The sequence below is a fragment of the Phyllostomus hastatus genome, unplaced genomic scaffold (assembly GCF_019186645.2).
Source record: "Phyllostomus hastatus isolate PE091 unplaced genomic scaffold, TTU_PhHast_1.1 phas_contig_150, whole genome shotgun sequence".
In the NCBI taxonomy this organism is placed as follows: domain Eukaryota; kingdom Metazoa; phylum Chordata; class Mammalia; order Chiroptera; family Phyllostomidae; genus Phyllostomus; species Phyllostomus hastatus.
Window position 1 is genome coordinate 6,014,741 of NW_025333611.1, and position 19,745 is coordinate 6,034,485.

The 19,745-nt window shown below is 55.0% G+C and overlaps 1 protein-coding gene across 3 annotated transcripts; it reads right to left on the reverse strand.

Annotated features, from left to right (window-relative positions):
- Positions 1-807: 807 nt before the first annotated feature.
- On the reverse strand, positions 808-19,020 carry LOC123805929 (gamma-aminobutyric acid type A receptor subunit pi). Of its 3 annotated transcripts, XM_045818837.1 has the most exons (11): positions 18,862-19,020; positions 15,811-15,904; positions 15,257-15,375; positions 10,820-10,887; positions 9,830-10,047; positions 7,690-7,772; positions 4,545-4,682; positions 3,911-4,063; positions 3,237-3,424; positions 2,268-2,481; positions 808-1,326 (listed from the first exon to the last, which is right to left on the reverse strand). In XM_045818837.1, the coding sequence occupies exons 2-11, from the start codon at positions 15,861-15,863 to the stop codon at positions 1,103-1,105; spliced, it is 1,458 nt and encodes a 485-aa protein (XP_045674793.1). In that variant the 5' UTR covers positions 15,864-15,904; positions 18,862-19,020; the 3' UTR covers positions 808-1,102. The 3 variants fall into 3 exon arrangements, with proteins under 3 accessions (XP_045674793.1, XP_045674784.1, XP_045674775.1); XM_045818828.1 differs by having other exon boundaries at positions 808-2,478; XM_045818819.1 differs by having other exon boundaries at positions 808-2,481.
- Between the last annotated feature and the right edge of the window lie 725 nt (positions 19,021-19,745).

Below are 19,745 nucleotides of genomic sequence, written 5' to 3' on the forward strand. Positions count from 1 at the left end.
GGTAGGTAGGGTACGTGGGAAGATACAGAAGATATTAGGAGTTTTTACCAAGAACTCCAACGTTGCAGCCCATTTCAAGTTCGGAATGATACAACATCCAAGAATTCCCGCCCCCCAAAGTGTATCCTCAAACTATAAAAATCTCATTCAGCAAAAACAAAAGAGAATTTCAAAGCAATAAAGAAGGCTTGGAAGGGAGTCTGTGGCCCTTCGGAGAGTTGGGCCTTTCAGTGGCGCCAGGCCCAGCTGCCTCACTGCAGGGCCAGTGTCGCGTGGCAGGGAGGCGAGAAGGACGTTGACTGTCCGTGTGACTGGCGGGTACCTTCCTTGGCAGGAAAACCTAGGGGTATACGTGTGTGTGCGTGTGCGTGTGTACTGTCTGAGGCAGGGGGACATGAGGATGGAAGGGTGTGGGCCTACTAAGTGTGTTCTGTGACATGTACCTTTTCCAAACGGGCTGCTACAACACTCACCCTACAGATGACCGCTTGGTTTGGTGGGTAGCGAATGTGGTACCTTTATTTCACAGTCTCACATATTTACGGTGTTCTTCATATAACGCTGATACGGGGTTTCGGGAAAGATGCTTCCTTTCAAACCTTTTTGAAAAGATCACAAATACAGTTGAACCGTACAACTACCTTCCACCTGTGTTAGCAACCCCGTTCCTATTAGAAACCTTTTGTTAAAAGCTCAGGTGATCAAACCCACAGAAACTAAATCGTGAGAAGTATCACAACAGAAAAAAGAGTGAGAGTCTGCAGTGCAGGGGATCATAGAAGAAAGACGGTCTGCCGAAGCTGTGGGTTCTTTCTGAGGGCATGCGTTTATTCGAAAAGGAAGCTAAAGAATGAAAGGCGGCAAGATTCTTCCACATGGCCGAGACTGAACCAGAAGCTCTATCACAGAACACTCACAGATGGCCACTCGGGATGCTGCTGGCTGAACGTAGCCAAGGAGCAAAGAGAGGTGCGTGCGTGTTCTTGTGATCTTAGGGTGAGAGGGGCTGGTCCACCTGCAGCCTGAACGTAGGTTCTGTAACAAGTCCCCTTGTCACGCAGAAAGTTCAGGACACAGGGCCAAGCTACTCAGAGCAACTCAGCTACATGCATCCGGGCCTTGGGCATAGCCAAGCTTGCTGGTGCTGCACCGCATGCTCCCGGGAAACGCGGGTGACTGGCTGATAAGCATCACTCCTGGTCATCAGAGCGTGGGGACCAAAGCTCTTCTCAGAGGGATGCAGGGGGTCTGCGGCTGGGAAAGGGGAGCAGAGAGAAACGGACTCAATGCGGCCGGTCTCCCCGGCAACAGTCCGCACTAAGACTCCTAGCACTAAGCTGAAAAATACAACAGCTTCCATCTCCATCCCTGATATGGGGGAAGGGCTTTAGCGATGCTGAGGGTTGGTGTCGGATACTAGTAAAGGGATGAGACATGTCAAGTGGGGAATGAAGCCCCAGAGCCCTTCCAGTTTGGCGGAGCCATTCTGTATCTTAGAAACAAGGGGGTTTATGTGTGAGGTTATTGACCCCCAAAACTTTTCATCAATTGCACTGGACTTTTCAATGGTAAGACTTATTGGAAGTTGGGGACAATTCTGGTGTGGTATTAAATACTGTATTAAAAACTCCCCTTGGTATTGAGTTAATACAGTGACCTCTGGTCCATTGACTTAGGGCCACATTTCATTTTAATCAGAAACAAAAACTGAAAAATGTTGCTCCCTAAATAGGATCAATGTGTTTTATAAGCATTGCAGAGATTTATTAAATAGCATGTATGATTAGTTCACAAGCAACCTTTTTCCCTTGAGGGTTACTCAATGCCTGTAATGGCCTCCTTCTCAGTTTTTTTTTTAAATGAGGTAATGAACACAGCCCAGGGAGCCACTGAGCAGTCGGCCAGTCCTGGGTAGGTCTATAACTTGGGCTCCATGGGCATGGATTTTGTAAAGATAAAAAAAAATGGATTGATGTTTCTATTCCAATACTTTGTAATGCTAGGGCCCCTACAAGCTTAAATAATGGTTGAGGGGGGTCATCCATTCTTTGAGAAGAAATGCTCAATTGTTGCTTTTGGTACTTGTAGGACCATTGGGTTGGGGTGCACGCTTGGCCTGAATACCATTTCATCTCATCCTGTTGAAGTCCTATGGCATGCAAATTATTCAACGTACTCTTAAAAATACATGTAGTATGCCCAGTAAAACACATTGGCTAGCATAAAAATCAGAGGAAATAATAGCTTGGAATATCGATCAACATTACTGGGGTTTTGAATGGTGAAATAATCAACAATCCTTCCCATCTTATCTCGGAAGACGAGCTTGAACTTGTCGCTGGTTTTCATAGTCAGGTTGCTGTAGTCGACGTTGTCCCCCGAAATCTCAATGGTGGCAAAGCTGATCTTCCGTTTGAAGCTGGAGATGGAGCTGTTGATGATGTTAGTGATGTTGACCTCCTCCACTTCCTTCCGCATCTCCTGGGTCACAGACAACGCAGTTAGCTGAAAGGCTTGACTTGGCAAAATAAATAAGTGGGTATTTATAAACATTGAGGCCTAAATATTGCATAATCAGGTTTGCTAGAGAGTGGCACTGAGGGCGTCAGAAACTGGCTGGTTAGCCAGACTCGGCAGTCCCGTTGTCCTGCTTGGGGGCACGGACCCCTGGTCCTCGGCTTGTACAGTGGGGAAGAATAACAGCATCGCCCACTCCAGATCTGCAGAGCTGTCTGCTAAATGCTGCATCCACGTGCTTAGTGGATAACAGCCATTAGTATTATTCTGAGAGCTGAGCCTCATTTCCAGAAAAACACGTGAATCCAGAAATTTGCCCCAATGTGATTTTTTCCATATATTTTCCAGTAAACCACAATTTGTATAATTTAAGAAAACAACGGTGCAGCGAAAGAATTAAAGAGTAAATATATATTAATCTGAAATTTGTAAGCAGCTGATCATGTTTGGTTTAATGTTGGGGTTTTTGTGGATGCTTGTTCTCATAGTTGTGACTTTGTGTTGCATATGGATAACACAGTCATTTTCTGCTGGAAAATTAAACATATCACTGTCTCACAGGATTTGGTGAAAAGGACAGTCTTTTTCAAGGGGTGTCCTGATTTCCAGAAGCTGCTACCTGAACCAGGGTGAGGATCGCTGGAGCAAAGGGAATCCCTGGGGGGCGGGACCGGGTCCCGGTCACCTCTGCTGACCAGCACAGGGCCCTGCACTCTTACCCTGTCTTTGGCTGCCATCTGCTGTAAGGAGCTGTAGTGGGCGACCGCGTACTCCAGCAGGGCCCCGAACACGAAGCTGAAGCAGATGCCCAGGTACACGTCGATGGCCTTGATGAAGCAGTTGGTGTTGGGAAGAGAAGTGCGGGACCCGATCATCAGCGTGGTCATGGACAACACGGTGGTCACTCCTGGGAAAACACGGGGCCGTGTTCCCACGTCAGGGGCCAGTGGACCCTCCACCGTTGGCCGGCAGACTTGGGACTTGGCAAGGCGGGTCAGGACTCAGGAATGGAACTTAGCTCATTCTGAAAAATCTGTGCCCGTCTGGAACAGGGGTGACTGGTCCGTTTTGTACAGATATGAGTGATAGGTTCCCTAAATGTTTCACTTCCTGCCTTCTCATTGGTAGGGGGTGTTCAGGATGCAAAATAACTGACGACAGACCATCTAATCTCAATATTCCCTTCTCTGTCGCCGTAAAATGCCAGTTTAAAAACGCACTACTGCTAGAGCAGTCTCTGCGTCTTTTTCTTTCTCTCTGTGAAAGAATCTCTCGGGGAACCAATTGCCGGCACTGCCCTGTGAATATCAATGAGAACACTGGGAGGCGAACAGGGGGTGGGGGGAGGACCCAATACCCGAGTTCTCAGAAATCTTGGGCTGGAGCCGCTCACCAATGCAGGTTCTGGCCGGAACCGAATCGAGGGAGATCCAAAACGAAACCCAGGACAGCACCACCAGGAACGTGGAAGGGACGTAGGTTTCCAAAATGAAATACAGGACATTCCTCCGAAGCTCGAACTGCAAGACCAACCGCGTGTAATTTCCTGAGAGGGCAGAGGAGAGGTGGGAAATCACGCGGGCTGCCACAGCAGAGCGGTTTTGTCCCTGTGGGGCGTTTCGTTCGGCTGCGTGTGTTCACATTAAGCTGTTTGTTATCCACCAACACCAAGCTAATCGCGAGCGGACATTGCAGTTTTTACATAAGGAAATGCTGGTGTGTGGAGTGGGGTTTACGAGGGTGCTGATGACCCCCACCCATGATCCTCTCCCCGTGCCTTCCTCTGTCATGCTACACCTGCTGCATCGTAGCCGCTGGTGTCCTTGTCCTCTCCCTCACCAGACGCTGAGCCCCTCGGGAGCCACATCGGTACCGGGTGCAGAGCAGGTGCAAGTGCCAGTCCCAACCCCTACCACCCCACCACCCTGCAGAGGGGCCTCTGGGCCCGGCAGGGAGACGTCCGTGGGGATGAAATGCTATCTCTGGCCCAGCTGTTTTGCGCTGGTCCAGTCTGTCCCGCCAGGTACCTGTCTCCTGCTGCGTCCGGGTGACCGAGGTGAAATAGCGCTGCACGGTGTACTGAGCCAGCCGCAGGTTCTCCAGCCCGCGCACGGAGTCGTTCCCGCGCAGCCAGCTGAACTCCACGTCGCTGCCGTCGTAGCCCCCTGGCGGGTGAAACAGAGCCCCGGTCAGCGTGAGAAGGGGGCAGGAGGAGCGGCCTGGGCAATGCTGTTCTGCGCTGTGCTCCGCAGGCAGCAGGAGCGCCATCTTGCTGGCGCTAAGTCCAGGGCCGATTCCGTGGAAACCTTGGCATGATCGCTCACGTGCCCCTGCAGCACCTGCTCAGAATGAGATGGCCTGCAAGGGGTGGGGGGGGCTGCGTGCCTTCCACGGAGAAGCGGTTCAGTGCAAAGTGCACGCACCTGGTAGGTGGTGAGCCTCCAGAAGTGGCCTCTCTCACTGGTTAAATATTTATTGGACACATATACGCAAACGCACACAATGTGTGCCCCCAGGACAGTCTGGCGTCTCCGGCAGTGTTTTCGGGGGGTTTCACAATCGGTCCGTTCCCATTTCCACTCGGGTGGAAAAGACAAAACCCCCAAAGCCCTGCAGCCGGCCACTTCATGGACGTCTGTGAGCACAGACCTTTGATAAACCTCAAAGCAGTTTAACCAGCAGAGCTGGTGACAGTACTGAGAGCTGCCTTTTAGTAAACACGTGTGTTAAGTCCTTTACACATGTGTTCTCGAATGTTCTCACACACCTGCAAGGTAGACATTCCTATCTTTCTTCATGTCCTTACACTGAATTTTTTTTTAGAAATTTTCAGTTACAGTTGACATTCAGTGCTATGTGAGTTTCAGGGGTACAGCAGAGTGGCTAGATATTTACATAACTTACGAAGCGATCCCCCCAATAAGTCTAGTGCTTGCTTGGCACTGCATGTAGTTACTACGACATTGATTAGATTTCCTGTGCCGGCCTTTTCCATTTTCTGCAATTGGGATGGATTATAGTTGATATATATATATATGTGTGTATCTATATGTAATTTGATCCAGCATTTACTCCTAAGCATCTGCCCAAGAGAAATCAAATCACGTCCAGCCAAAGATCTGCACACAAATGCCCACAGCGGCGTCACCCATCAGAGCTAAAAGGTGGGGACAAGCCAGGGGCTTCGTGCCGCTTGTGTCGTTCTGTGGCACCGCGGGGAATCGAGCAGAGAAAAGGAGCGGAGCGCTGATACAGGTGCCGGCACGTGTGGGCCTCGGAAGCATCATGCTAAGCGAAGGGAGCCAGATGCAAAAGGCCACATATTGTATTCTTCCTATTTATACGTCATGTCCCAAAAAGGCAAATTCACAGAGACCGAAAGTCGATTGGCCGTTGCCTGGGAGCTGGTGGTGGCGGTGGGAGTGACCGGAAATGGGCGCGAGGGGTCTCTGTGGGCGACGGAAACCTTCTCACGATAACATGTGGCCGTGGTCACACAATTCGGCCAACTCACCAAACATCTTTGAACTGTACTCTTAACATGGGTGAATCTCTGGTGTGTAAATACACCCCAAGGACGCTGTGAAAAAAGTATTCTTTGAGCCAGATACTATTATTTTTCCCACTTTACTCCTGAGGAAACTGGGGTACAGAGATGTGAGCTCTCCCCACCTGGGGTCACACAGCCAGCGACGGGGAAAGCCCCGGGATTCCGGTACCTGGGGTCTGAAACATGGAACCATACTGCCTGTGTTTGCCCATCCTACGGGGCATGGGACACCACAGCCAGAACTAGCATTCTGCGGAGTCTTAGCTGTGCTATCCGCTGTCTAGAAGCAAGTAACTCTCATCCCAGGTCAGGGAAGCAGCCATGAGCTCTGAGGGAGCTTCCAGGTAAAAACTCTCTGTGGGCTTCCCTTAGAAGCACCCCCAAATTTCCTGCAGGTAGCTGTCCAAATAGTCCTAGGAGCCCAAAGAAATAACAGAAATATATATATCTAAAAAAGTGAGGCATCCCAGCCCCTCCTTGGACAGTGTGCTTTGTGGGAGGGGTATCCATTCTTTTCCAGGGATGACGTTCAGGATGAAACCCTTGGAGAGGTTTCTGTACCCAAATAACTGCTCATAAACATGCAGCGAGAGCATCCTCGGCTCGCCAGGGATGCAGACAGAGTGCTGGAGTTTCCGGGAGAATCTCACTCCTGGGATTCGGGGCAAGAACAGCCGTGTGGGCAGGGCAATTACTTCTGCCGTGTGGGGCCGGCAATGAGTTCTCATCTCGATAACCTCCAGCTTTATTCTGCCCCCAAACAGCTGTATTGCTTCCAGAAGGTTATGCACGCATTTAATCAATAAGGTAATTAATCTGCCTGTCTGAGTCTTTAATTAAATGCCTGCCTCTGAAAAATGACCGTTGCCTTGTAACGGTGGTGTTCGTACACGGCCACTTGCGGGCTCGAGTGCCCACTGGTCCCCAGCGCCTGGCCGGAGCTTCTCTTCCTCGCACAGGCCACGCCTCGATTCCCCAGTGACTCCAGTCTACGGCTCTGTCTTCCCGGGACACCCGCCACAGGTGCCACGTTCCCGAGTTTGGCGGGCATTTCCCAGTAGTTTGCTACAGAAGGACGGTGATTGCTCAGCCATGCCGTTTGACACACATCGGCGGGGGGTGAACACTCGTCCTCACCGTGAGCAGCTCCCCAGACTCCAGTTTAGAGACCTGCGTGCCGGCAGGACTGTGCTAAGCTTTGTTACATCATGGCATTTCTTTCAGAAGGTTGAGAGCAGCTGTGGGATGCATGTCCAGGGCCACTTTGTATGTTTGCCGCTTCTAATCTCTGCTGTGTCCTTCCTGCTATGTCCACGCCTTAGCAGATTCTGGGTACCACTCCTAGTCCCAGTGACCCCCATTTCCCTGGCTGGCTTGTCCCCCCTTTGGTGGAAACATTCTATGACAATGCACAATGGCCTTTCCCCAAAAGACGTAATTTTGGAAGTTTTGTCTTTGAGCATCTCTAAGTCTCTCTGGCTGTGCGGTCAGAAGGGCCAAATCGGATGTAATCGATGCCGAGGAAAGGAAGGCCACCATGTGCCGCGCACTCTTTGTGAATCTTCGGGTCTAAGTCACTGGGGACGATCAGCTCAGGGGCCTGTGTGTGGGGGGGTACTCACAGCTTTCCAGCTGCAGCTGGCACGTCTGGGTGTCCATGGGGTATTTAGACAGGTCCATGTTACACGCGACAGTCGTCGTGATCCTGCGAAAGGGGGAATGGGTTCGGGAGGGTTATGAAGATGCTACAGAAAGTGCGCATGCCCCTTCAAGGGCCACTCCAAGGGGACTTTCACCTTGAGTCCTACAGTGAGTGTGTGACTTGGAACCTGCATTCGAAGCGTGCCTGAGGTTTTCTGGGCTAAGCAGCACCTGTGCCCCTCGGTTAAATCCGGGGTCCAGGGTGGAGGAAGCTGGAACGCTGGCAGTTCAGAGGCAAGCTTCCAGCAGTATCGCAGAACAGAACCACTCACCGGCTTGTCTGAGATGCTTTTGCATCCAGTTATTACATTTCGTCCTCATGGCAAACCGTGAGAAGCCAGAACGGAGATCACTGTCGCCACCCTCACCATAGACAGCAGACGTGGGGGCTGCCGCCTTAGGCTCGCTCAGCTCTCGGTGACAGAGCTGGGGCTGGAGCCCGGGTAGGAGACTGAACAGCCCCCCAGGTCCCTGCCTCCCGGGGGGTCAGCGGGCAGAGGAAGTGGAGGGCATCAGAGGGCACCGGGCACTGTGGCTCTGAGGGACCAACACCCAGAGACGTTCAATTAAGCATCAGCTAAGCCCTCACAGTGGGGATTTCAACGGGCAGACCTTGACCTTCCTACTTCTTCAGGGTCACGCACTTTTACGAAGCACGTTTATTTATGAAGCAGAGTGCTGGGCACTCGGGAAAGTGGGAATGATGATGGCATGGTGCCCACTTCCTCAAGGGAGAGGGAGAAGAACAACGGACCGACCACAAGCCAGTCCCCAGGCTCACTGCTTCGTGCACTTCATCTCCGAGTTTCTCTGACGGCTCCGTGAGGTCGGGCCTCTTACTGTTCTCCTGCTGCTGCTGAGGAAGCCGAGGCTCCGAGAGTCGAGTAACTTGCCTTAAGGTTGCAGGAAAGGGGCCCAGCAGGGACTTGCCCCCAAATCTGGCTGACTCTAGAGCCAGGCTATCAACCACCACCCGTTTTTGTAAGCCTCGTACGTGGCAGATGTGTTATGTGCTGCGACACGGACAGGCGTGTGCACACACCCGCACACGCATCTATGGGAACACGGGGAAGGGGGGCATCAGTGTGGACTGGAGCTGGGGTCGAGGGAGAGGTCTCATAAGGTCTCCTGGAAAGAGGAGTCGGGGTTTTGGCTGAGCTTTGCAAAATTCAGTGCTGCCGAGGGGGATGAGATGACTAATCCAGGAATTCACTTCCTGGGTTAGCTCGGTCTTTGTTCGACAGCTTCAGCCTCTTATTGGGGATTAAAGATTAGACCCAAGAGCGCTTGGTCCCTGGCCCTCTCCCCAGGCCTCTGGGAGTGTTCGGTTTGCACAGGCAGAGATGAGCGCCACCCCTACCCCACCCCTACCGCATCCCCTGTGGGCCACTACCGAGCACCTTTGCTGCTCCTGTCCACTCGAGCCTTGATGCACGACTGGTTGGGAGGATCGTCTGGCCCCAGGGATTTGGGGAAGGGGCAAAGGGAAGCCCATGGCTGCAGATGGCACAGGCCTTGGGGCCCTGCGCTTTGACTCTGTACAAAAGCGGCGGGGGCAAGTAGAGGTGCATTCTGGGGCTACCCCAGCCCTACGAGCCCCAGGAAAGGTAAGGTCCTGGTATGGGCGTCTCCGCTGGCTCCTGCCATTCCCTACCTCCTTCCCTTGCTAACCTCTTCTTGCTCTTTAGACGTCAGCGCAGAGTCCCGTGAAGGCACCCTCTCACGCCTCCCCAAACCCATCACCTACGCCCCAGCTCGGGGCCCCGCACCCTGACTTCCTGTGCTCATGTGTCTGAGTCAGGACAGTGCCCTCCTCCCTCCGTGTCCTCCGTGGCCAGCACGGGGCCCGGCGCAGAGCAGTTGCGCTGCAGATGTCGTCGAGCCAAACTGAACGGAGGGTGGGCTCTTCTGGCACGGGGAGCAGGATGGGAGGAGGCAGGGGTGTGAGCAGGGGGACCTCGGCGTGGCTACTGCAGGGCTCATGAGAACGACTCAGGATGAATCTCTGCCTCTTCGTCCACCCGTCTGGCGCCCCAGCCCGGGCCACGGGTGCCTGCTCACCTGAGTGCGTACAGGACTGTGCCGTTGGAGAAGAGGCGGATGAGCCTGTTTCCCACAGTGACCTCGTGGAGGAAGGACGTCTTGGACTCCACGATGTACGTGTCCGGCACCCAGAGGAACTCCACGAGGCGCGCGTCCAGGGTGACACTCTTGTTGCCTTCGAAGACCAGCCGCTGGTCCGTCCAGCGCTGTCTGAGGTATATGGTGGCCGTGTAGTCCTGATGGGGCAGCCAGGGGTAGAGACAGGTGACGAGAGAGAGACTCCGAAATCGGAGGGGTCGAGTCTCATGTCCCTCCCCACCTCCACGCAGGTCAAGTATGCAGGTCCACTGCAGTGGGTGAATAAAGTTTGTCTGGGGAGATGGCCTGGAGCCGTAGGTGGACAAAGCACCTTATTTATTCTCGAGAAGAACTCCCACTGGCAAAGGGGAAGCCACGGGCGCACGCTCAGGGCCTTAACTTACTTGCCCGGGATCACAAGGGCCCCAGCCAATTGTCGGAGGTTTTCGTGAGTGAAGCGCGTAGTGGGTCTTGGGTTCAGCCTGAATGCACAGTGGGGCCCCATGGCAAACCGCCGCCATCGGGGTCAACTTGCCTATAACGTGTTCTCTTAAGGGACGGGCTGGTCGGAAGCAGTTACGTGACTGTTGGTTTTTGCCAGCTGGTCTCCGGCTCTGGGAGGAGCCGTGTGCTATTCCAGCTTCCTCACGGCGTGTTTATTCTTTTCCTCGATTTTTAACCCTCGCTAAATGTCCCCATTTCACTCCCTCATTGTGTCCCCTCCCAGCCTTCGAATCCATTTTCTTCCTGATACTCCTCAGATCTATTCTATAAGCATCTTCCAGGGTCTTGAGTTTGGGGCTAGGTCCCCACTACCTTCTGCCATTCCAAGGGCAGGAGGGCTATCAGCCTGTTCTGTGTCCCTCCCTGTATCCCCTTAAACACAAGGAGAGGGACCCGTCAGGCGGCAGGTGCCGGGGCCGCACTCACCATGTTACTCTCTGAAATGCTGGAAATGCTCGCAACGTCCAGCGTCAGGGCTATCTGGACTGGCTCTCCTGCCATGGAAGGAAAACCAGGGAGACTGACGTAGAAACATTAACGAGGTTTCCCAATAGCTCATGAGCATTAAAAAAAACACACACAAAAATTGCAGAAGTAACACTTGCCTGATGGAAAACTGTCAACGCTCTACAAGTATCTAAAGTACAATTTTGTCCTGGCTGGTGTAGCTCAGTGGATTGAGTGCAGACTGCAAACCAAAGTGTCGCAGGTTCGATTCCCAGTCAGGGCACATGCCAGGGTTGCAGGCCATGACCCCCAGCAACCGCACATTGATGTTTCTCTCTCTCTCTCTTTCTCCCTCCCTTCCCTCTCTAAAAATAAATAATAAAATCTTTTAAAAAATAAAATAAAGTACAATTTTAATCTCTACCCTCCCCATCTCAGGAGGAAACATCGTGGGGACTGGGCCTTGCTTTTGTATGAGAAAAGGGCACAGTTAGATAGTTAGCTTAGTGAGAGACCACGCTGCATTCAGGCGTGCGTATTTTAAAGGGTGTGATGGTGTTTTCCTGCTTCGTACTTGGAGGACTTCTCCTACAGTGTTTGTCAGGGACTCATTATTTAGAAATGTAATTGAGATTTGGGAATTTGTGCACGGGTATCATGTCCCCCTCAGCTGAGTAAATTTACCACAAGGTGGCATTCCAGACGGCTCACGGCTGAGCTCTCGCTCGCCTGTGACCCCTCTCCCTCTTCCTTTACCCTTCAGGAGCCCTGAACTATTCAGAACCCCAGAGCCCCCTCCACTCGGGCTGTCGTATAGCGGTTGGGCCGCAACCCTGGAGTTTCGGCAGACAGGCCCCCTCCCGGGAGGGCCGGGCCCAGCTCTCGAGACGGAGGCCTCGGGGCCGCAGTTCCTGGAAGCCAGGCTGGACCAGCCCAGCGAAGTTTCCCCGGGCTGGAATGCGGACGGGTGGCCCAGGATGACACCCAGAAGGGTGTGACTCTGGTCTCTGCTGGGTGACCTGGGAAAGTTACCAAGCCTGTGAGAACGGCACTTTTCTCACCTGGAACTAGGGAAAAGGCCAGGGACACCCTGGGTCACAGGAGAGGGTTCAGTGAGATGAGGCGTGACGGCTCCTTGGTAAGGAGGGGCCAGAGGGAATAGGTATCCAGAGCCTGCCCAGCTGGGCACAGCGTCCATCACGTAGTAACAGGAGCTCAGTAAATAGCACTTCCCTTCCCGCCCCACCCCCTTCCGTAATCCTAGCTAATTCTGGAAGGGGAACAAGTTCACGACCAGGTTAGTAGATGCGGTAGCATTCACTTGCAATAAATAACAGGGTGCCTCGGGGGACCATGGCCACGCATTCACCAGGAACAGGAGAGGCAGGATTCCAGGGGAGCTTAAAAAACATCCAATCAGCGAGAATCATACAAAGCAGCCTAGTTATTCACTGAAGGATTCCCAAGCCATAGAAAACAGGTGGGAATCTGGAAATGGAATTTCAGAACCAATGCCATGGAAAAATAATGACGTTAGGGCTTGTTGTTAATCCTTGGTAAAAAAAGGGAGATCTTTGGGGGCAGACCCGGGGAGGTGCCAGCTGAGTGTGATGCATCGAGGGGCTGTCTACCCTCAGGGCAGCGTGGGGCCGCACCAAGAAGAGAAGGTTGGAGTCCGAGTGTTTGGATCCCATGCCAGCCACTTCATAGCTGTGTGCCCTTGAGCAGATTGCTGACCCTCTCTGTGCTACAGCTTCTCACCTGTAAAACAGAGCTCCTAGTGCCTACCAGGAAGGAAGGGGCCAGGAAGTATACACTATTTTAAGTGCCTGGAACCCAGTGGGCCGTGGGTCAGTGTGAGCTGCCTTCCCCGAGGCACGTGGAGAGCAAAAAACGCAACTCCGCCCACACTGTGTTTTTGTTCAGTTTGTTTCTACCTGGTCTCGTCCAGGCCCGGCCTCAGCTGGTAGCTTCATGGGCCAGAGCTTGCTCTTTCCTCCCCTTGACTTACAGAAGCACGCTGCGCCACCAGAGGGCAGCTTCCTCCTAGGAAAGAGGTCAGAGCTGGTTCTGGACAGTGCTCACGAGGGCCTGTTGCTAACTCGGCTCCGTCTAGCTCAGTCCCCGAAACATCCCACAGAGCTCTTGTCTCTTAAGGACCCTGGGCTTCTAGAACCTGGGTGGACAGATGTTCCGGAGAGCAATGACCCCTCCCCGGGCCCCACGGCAGCCTTGTGAACGTGGGCTCCTTTAGGAGTCGAAGGGCCAAAAGGCACCAAAAAGGGGGCTGGGGGCTTGTGCCTTTGGACCAAGGACCCCTTGCCACATTTTCACCCTGGGGGGATGGGGCCTCATGTCCCCTTATGTCCACTCTCGGTTCAGAATAAGCCCCTTATCCAAGGACCCTGCATTTTGCTGACCAGTGAGCAGGCAGTAAGAGGGACCATGTTCCATCCCAGCCTAACGGGGATTTGGGAGGCAGAGACACTGATGGGAGGACCACCCAGGTGCACACACTCACACGTCTGTTGTTAGTGTCCAGCTGGGCCTGGGAAAGCCAGGGGAGGTTGAAGCCCCCTCCCCCCCAGCCCCCTCAAGATCCCTTAACGTAAGGACCTGCAATCCTGACGGTGTGGCCGTGAACAATGCACTTCAGACCTCTTACTGATGGAGGTGTGATTGGCCGAGGGCCCCAGCTGCTGTGCTCTGAAATCGTAGCCACATTTGTGACTAAGTGTGGCCGGGGCCGAGGCAGGCCCGTCCTGGGAGGCCCAGGGGTAGGAGACTTCTCTGATGGGAACTTTGGCTCACGGACTCCCAGGGAGTCTCTCCGGGCACGCTGGGAGCCCCACTGCTAAGACACCCCCAAGACACCCGACCTTCCTCCCACCCCCGCCCCGGGGTTGGCCCTGTAGGACAGTCTGACAGTTCGCCGGGTCCTTTCCTCCCCCCTTTCCCGCCCCATATTCCTTCATCGGCATTGCCCAAACGAGGGTCTTGTACAGGTGGTCCTCTCAGTCTGCTTCTCAGGGGACCTGGACTAACCCGCCATCCTAGGCCTGACCAGGGGATTTGAGCACCTGCCCGGAGGAGCAGGAAGGGGTGGGGGTTGAAACAGACTGCGCCCTGACGACAGGGCAGGGACCACGCTTCATGTGGATACGCCTCACTGCATTCTGTCCGCCCTGTGGGGGGGAGCGCAGGGGCAGGGGGCAGGGGGCACGTCCCCATGTTCCAGAAAGGAAAACTGAGGCTCAGGAAGCTAAGGTGTTTGCCAGGCAGGAGAGCCAGGGGCCAAACCCAGCTCTGATCAAATCCAAGGCTCTTCCCACTACTTCCTGCTCTGTGCAATGGGGCATTAGAGGCCACCTCGGTTTACTCTCGCAGTTTGTCAGAGGGGCCTGAGCTCTGCGCGGAGGTGTGTGCTTGGCCTCACGCCCTCCCTTCTGGCCTCATTCTTTCAACAAACATCAGTAACTTCCTATGGTTCAAGCACGGCGCCGCTGCTGGTGTGAGTGAGGTGGGTAAAGCAAGACTCCCCCGGGGGCTGCCTGCAGCCTAGAGCCGAGACAGACATCAAACCGGCGACCGAGACAGCTCCACCGGGAGACGGCTAGGACTGAGAGGTCTGTTCAACACGGAGTGTGAAGAAAGGGGAGGGGCTGGGGGAATCTGGGGCGGCTTCTCAGAGGAGGAAGCCTTTGCTCTGAGACCTGGAAGGAAACGGGCATTTCACCAGGGAGTCAAGCTGGAAGAAGCCTTTCTTGGCAGATACGTGACCTCAGCGAAAGCCATGGGGGCCAGGGAGGCCAAGGAGGTCAGGGGGCACGCGGGGCACGCTTGTGCGGAGGGCACGGGGGTGGACTATGACCGGCAGGCAGACAGACAGAGGCTGGGCCGGGTAGGGCCTGGCGGGCCATGCGACGGGCTTGGGGCTCTACGCCGACGATGCTGGGGCACCGGCAGGTGTTCTGAGCAGGCAAAGGACCCAGCAGGTGATCCAGGTGGCAGAGTGGAGGTTACCCCTGGCAGAGGGGAGGGGGGCAGAGGCCGAAGGCAGGAAGACCAGGCGGCACCGGCCTGGGGAGAGGGGACAGCGGGCGCGTCCTGTGAATAATGGCGCTGGAACTGGGGGCAGAAGGAAGGCGGTGTGTGAGGTTTCTGGGCGGCTCGGGGAAACCTCGGTGGGGAGGAGTCTCTCTTTATCCTGCAGGCGGGGGCCGGGGGGGACACGGTGCCTTCTCCAGGGTGGGGGGAGCCGCCCTTGGCGGCTGCGCTCGTCCGTCACTGCCAGTCCTTAACAGGCTGCAGGTCGGGAGGCGGGGCTAGCTAACCCTCCCAAAGCCCTCCTCTGCTCCTGCCCTGTGAATGGATGCCCTGGACAAAAAAAAAAAAAAAAAAAAAAAGAGGACCTACCGCCAAAATTGGGCCTGAGAAATTTGTTGTAGCCCACAGTGAGGTTTTCAAACCCAGGCAGGGAGAGCTTGTCACTTCTGCTGACCTCCACGTTGAACCGACTCCCCCGGGCGCACAGCCTGGAAAAGAAGGCAGCTGGCACCACGTGCTTGTTTATGCGTGCACCGCACGTGCGCACAGACACGGGCTCTGCCCGCATGTGTGTGGCCGTGCCCACGGGCCAGCGGTGACTTGCCCAAGGAGACATCTCTCCTTTTCAGCCGCCGGATGGACAGGTCCCCGTCCCACTCCATTTTATCACCCACTTGCCACATGGTGATAATCTGGGGACCCTCCGAGCATCTTCCCCCAGACCAGAAGGCGTTTGTCCATTCACGGCCGTTCTGGCAGCGTGAGTTCCCCAGGCAGAGTCGACGGCAGAACGCTGCCCTGTCCTGGTGCGTCGGGGAGGTGACGCGCCCGGGAGCAGGGGGGCTGCCACCTCTGCCAGCACACTCGTGTGCGCAGACACACAGCAGCTCAGACCAAGGCCACCGTGGGGAAGCGAGGCTCACCTTCCAGCGAAGAGACTCAGACACATGAAGGTCAAGTGGAGACTGCGTCTCATGTTGAGGAGCCGTTTGTGCAGAGGCGCCGGAGAGGAGTCGCCTGGGGAAACAGATGGGCAGGTGGGAGGCGGACGGCCGGAGAGGCTCACCTCCTCTCGGCCATGAACTGTCGGTGGCAGCGTTTGCTCACCGTGGGTGGGGAGCAGCCTCTTTCCATGTGTCTCAGTTATGGCGCCTGCTTCCCGCGGGCCTTCCCAGAATGACTTCATTTTTAAAGGGTCCTTCCAGAGGATCACGTTTTAAATCCAACCCAGATGAAGGCTGGAGGGTGGCTCACCAGCACCAGAACCGCAGCGGGTCCATCCTGTCCTTAGCCCCAAGAGCGACCTTACTCTGGTCCTGTCCTGGCTTTGCCAGGAAGGGCACCCCAAACTATACACTAACCCCCATTGTGCCAGGCGGTCTGGACCCAAACTCCCAATATCTGCCTGCATCGCCACAAGGAAGCAGAGGCTCACGGGAGGGTCACTATGCTGGTGAATGTCAGAGGGAACTTTGGATCCAGGCTGGCTGCCTCCTTTGTGGTCCAAGGCCATGGCCGCTTTCCCACCTCCCAGGCCTGCCTCTGGGATGCTCCGAAGCCGTTCGGCTGGTGCGGCGAGCGCTGAGCACTGTGTACGGCCAGCACCGTCAGGGTAGGCGTGGCCTCGCTGGCTGTGGGACCTGCTGTCAGGTGTCCCTCTGAGAGAGCAGCAGGCAGTCTGTGACGAGTCACGCCATGCTGGTGACAGCAGAGTGGGGGTGGTTAGGCGGAGCTCGGGCCCGTTCCCAGGCAGGCCACCCCTCCTCCGTGGTTACCTCTGTGAACCAGGCCACTTTCTAGAATCTAGCCATTCTGGGGGTGCTGGATGTGATCCAGACATTCATTAACTAATGTTATTTTACTTAAAATAAAAACACATGGTCACTGAAGAAATAAAAACCAGATAGAAAGTAAAAACCAGGTATAAAGTTAAGAGTGTAAGTCTCCAGCCCTGGCTGATGTAGCTCAGTGGTTTGAGTGCTGGCCTGTGAACCAAAGGGTCACTGGTTTGATTCCCAGTCAGGGCACATGCCTGGGTTGCAGGCCGGGTGCCCAGTTGGGGGCATGTGAGAGGCAACTGATCAATGTATCTCCCACACACCGATGTCTCTCTCCCTCTTTTTCTCTTTCCCTTCCCCCAATCTCCTTAAGGAATAAATAGCATCTTAAAAAAGAAGAGTAAGTAGATTTAACAAATGAGAGTGAGGAAACTTGGCTTCTGGGAGGCTCCGTCCTGCTGTGAACCTAAAACTTCTGTAGAAATTTAAGTCTATTGAAAAAATGGGAGTCCTTCCCTGACGACTTCTGTCCAGTCTCATGCCCCCGAGAGAGAACCGCTGTTAACAGCTGTTTATCCGTGTACACACCTGTATATTTGTACACACAGACATCTTTACGGGAGGAAAAATTAAAAAGTAAAAGTGGGGTGGTAGCATGCATTTGTGCTATTTACTTTTTGGCTTAATGGGAACAGCAAACATTTAAAAAAATACTTGAATGCAGGTTTGCACTGTGCTGAGAATCTCTCGAACCCTCACAACCACTCTTGGGAGTATTAGCACCATTCTCTCCACTCTCCAAGGAAAAGGCTGAGGCTTGGAGAGGGTACACAGAGCCCTAGGGCGGCAAAGGAGGCGAGGGGCGGAGCTGACCCCTGCAAGCTGACCCCCCGCACTTTTCACCAGGGCACCAGGCCGCATGCTGTCCCCAGCATCAGCGACACAGTCCCACGTCAGTTCCTACAGGTCTGGCTGTCTTTGTCACGCTGCAAGGCATTTCCTACGATCAGCGCGCACGCGCCTACGCGGCGCCCGTCCCCTGTACGAAGACCGAGTTGTGTTCGAAGGTCTTACTCCGCTAACTCCGCACTCCGCCATGCTTCTCCGCCCCAGCCCTTCTCGCCCATCGGACATGTCAGTGACAGATAAAACGCTATCAGTCCACCAATGACCATATGCCAGCCTTCTCCCTTTAGTCCACGTCCCCCATCCCCATCTCTGCCCCCACATCCCAGCATCGAGTGTACGAGGGTCCGAGGACTGACGCCCACGCCCTCCCCCACCTGCAGCTCCTCCTCTGAAGGAGGCGTCACCGGAGCAGACAGAGCCCTGGGCTCAGACGCACCCGAGTCATTTAACCTCTCAGCGCCCCGGTTTTCCCTCCTGACACATGGGGCGAGAAAGTGCTCAGAACACTCTAGTTTTCATTCTCCTCTCCCTTTTGTGTCTTCCACGGGGACTTCAGCGATCCCCTGTGACTCGGAGGACCCGAAGCACAGAATCCTTCCAGGACACCCGCAGGCTGCCACCCAGGGGCTGAGCTGACTGGAGGGTCGTTCTGCGGTCACTCAGTTTGGCACCCCTCAGAAAGGACGGGGTCAGAGTCACCTTGGTGGCCGATGGCACCTTCCTCTGGACTGGCTCTCAGAAGCACAGGTAGTTAGTTCCCACAGGGGTGGGTTGGCACTCCCGTCCCCAGAATCCCCAGCACCCAGACACTGTGACCCCCGAGCTGCTTTCTCCGCAGGCCCCGCTCCCCCGCCCGCAGCCGCTGCAGCGGAGAGGGAGCCGTTGCTGGGAAGCGAGAGTGAAGCCCCGACCGGGTTGAGAAGGGCAGAGGCGTTACGGCCCCGGGTCCTTCTTAAGAAAAGCAGAGAAGGCCAAGTCGTGTGGTGGGTGCCCTGGTCCGCAGAGCAGAGGGGGACCCCTGTGGCCCCCGTGTCCGACAGGGGGAGCTTGGATCTAGGCTCGGCCACTTGCTCTGACATTGTCTGGCTTCTCCCTGGGGTGTAGTTCCCTCCACTGTGCATGGGACAGCCCTCGGCAGTTCTTCAGACAAAGGCGAGCCCCGAGACGAAGTGGGTGCTGGGCTTGTTCCAGGCCCTGTCCCCTCCCCTCTGCCCCAGCAGGGCTTGTGGTCTCTGGGTCTCTCCCTCTCCTCCCTCCAAGCAGCAGGGGGCCCAGCAGTTCTCTTACCAGGCAGCTGCCAAAGCTGCGTTAGGGCAGGGCCTTCAGGCTGTCAGGCTGAGCTTTCAGGCAGGGCACGATCTTCTGGGTCCCCGAGATGCTCTCCATCCTCGGCCCTCACCTCTGGGACGCCAGCACACAGCCACTCTCTGGTGGTGGAGTGGCCCTCTCCCTGGGAAACCCTGAGCTGCAGGGCCAGTTAGGCAGACGGGTGGGCGGAGCCTCCTGCAGCCCCTCCCCTGGGTGGAGCTCTGAGCCCATCCCGGGAGCCTGTGGAACTGGCCCAGCTCCTGTTGTGACTGCTGGCTGCCAGGGGTTTGACTCTGAGTTGTGTCTCAGCTGTGTTCCCAGACCACAGAAAAGACTCTCGAGATCCGAGACCCATGAAAGTCCAGTAAAGTGCACGTCCCACCCACCCTGCCTGGAAGAGTCTCGGGTGGGCTGAACGTGGAGGACACCGCTCTATACTGATATAATTAATCCTGGAAGGGGCGTTCGTAGTATATATGACCTTGGGCAAGCGAGTTCTCAGTTCTCGTCCCCAGCTTCCCATCTATAAGATAGAACTTCACCATTTCTAACATTCTAATTCCTGGTTGTTCGTTACAAGAGCATTTTGGGGATCAACAGAAAGCCCAGTCTATGCAAAAAGAGACCCACAGAGGCCGGGCACACGCATTTTTCAGGCTGGGAAGTTTCAAAGGGAACCAGGGGCCAAGGGAACGGAGGGGAGAGGCTGAGCAGCCAGGCCAGCACCAGGTGGGAGAGACGCTGGGAGAGATTTGGCTACATTTCTAGGTCTCTCCTCCTTCTCCACCCCACCCCGCTCTCCCACAGAGGAGTCTTCAATCCCCCCAAGAGTCGTTCTAGGAGCTCCTGCTCCCCATGGCCAG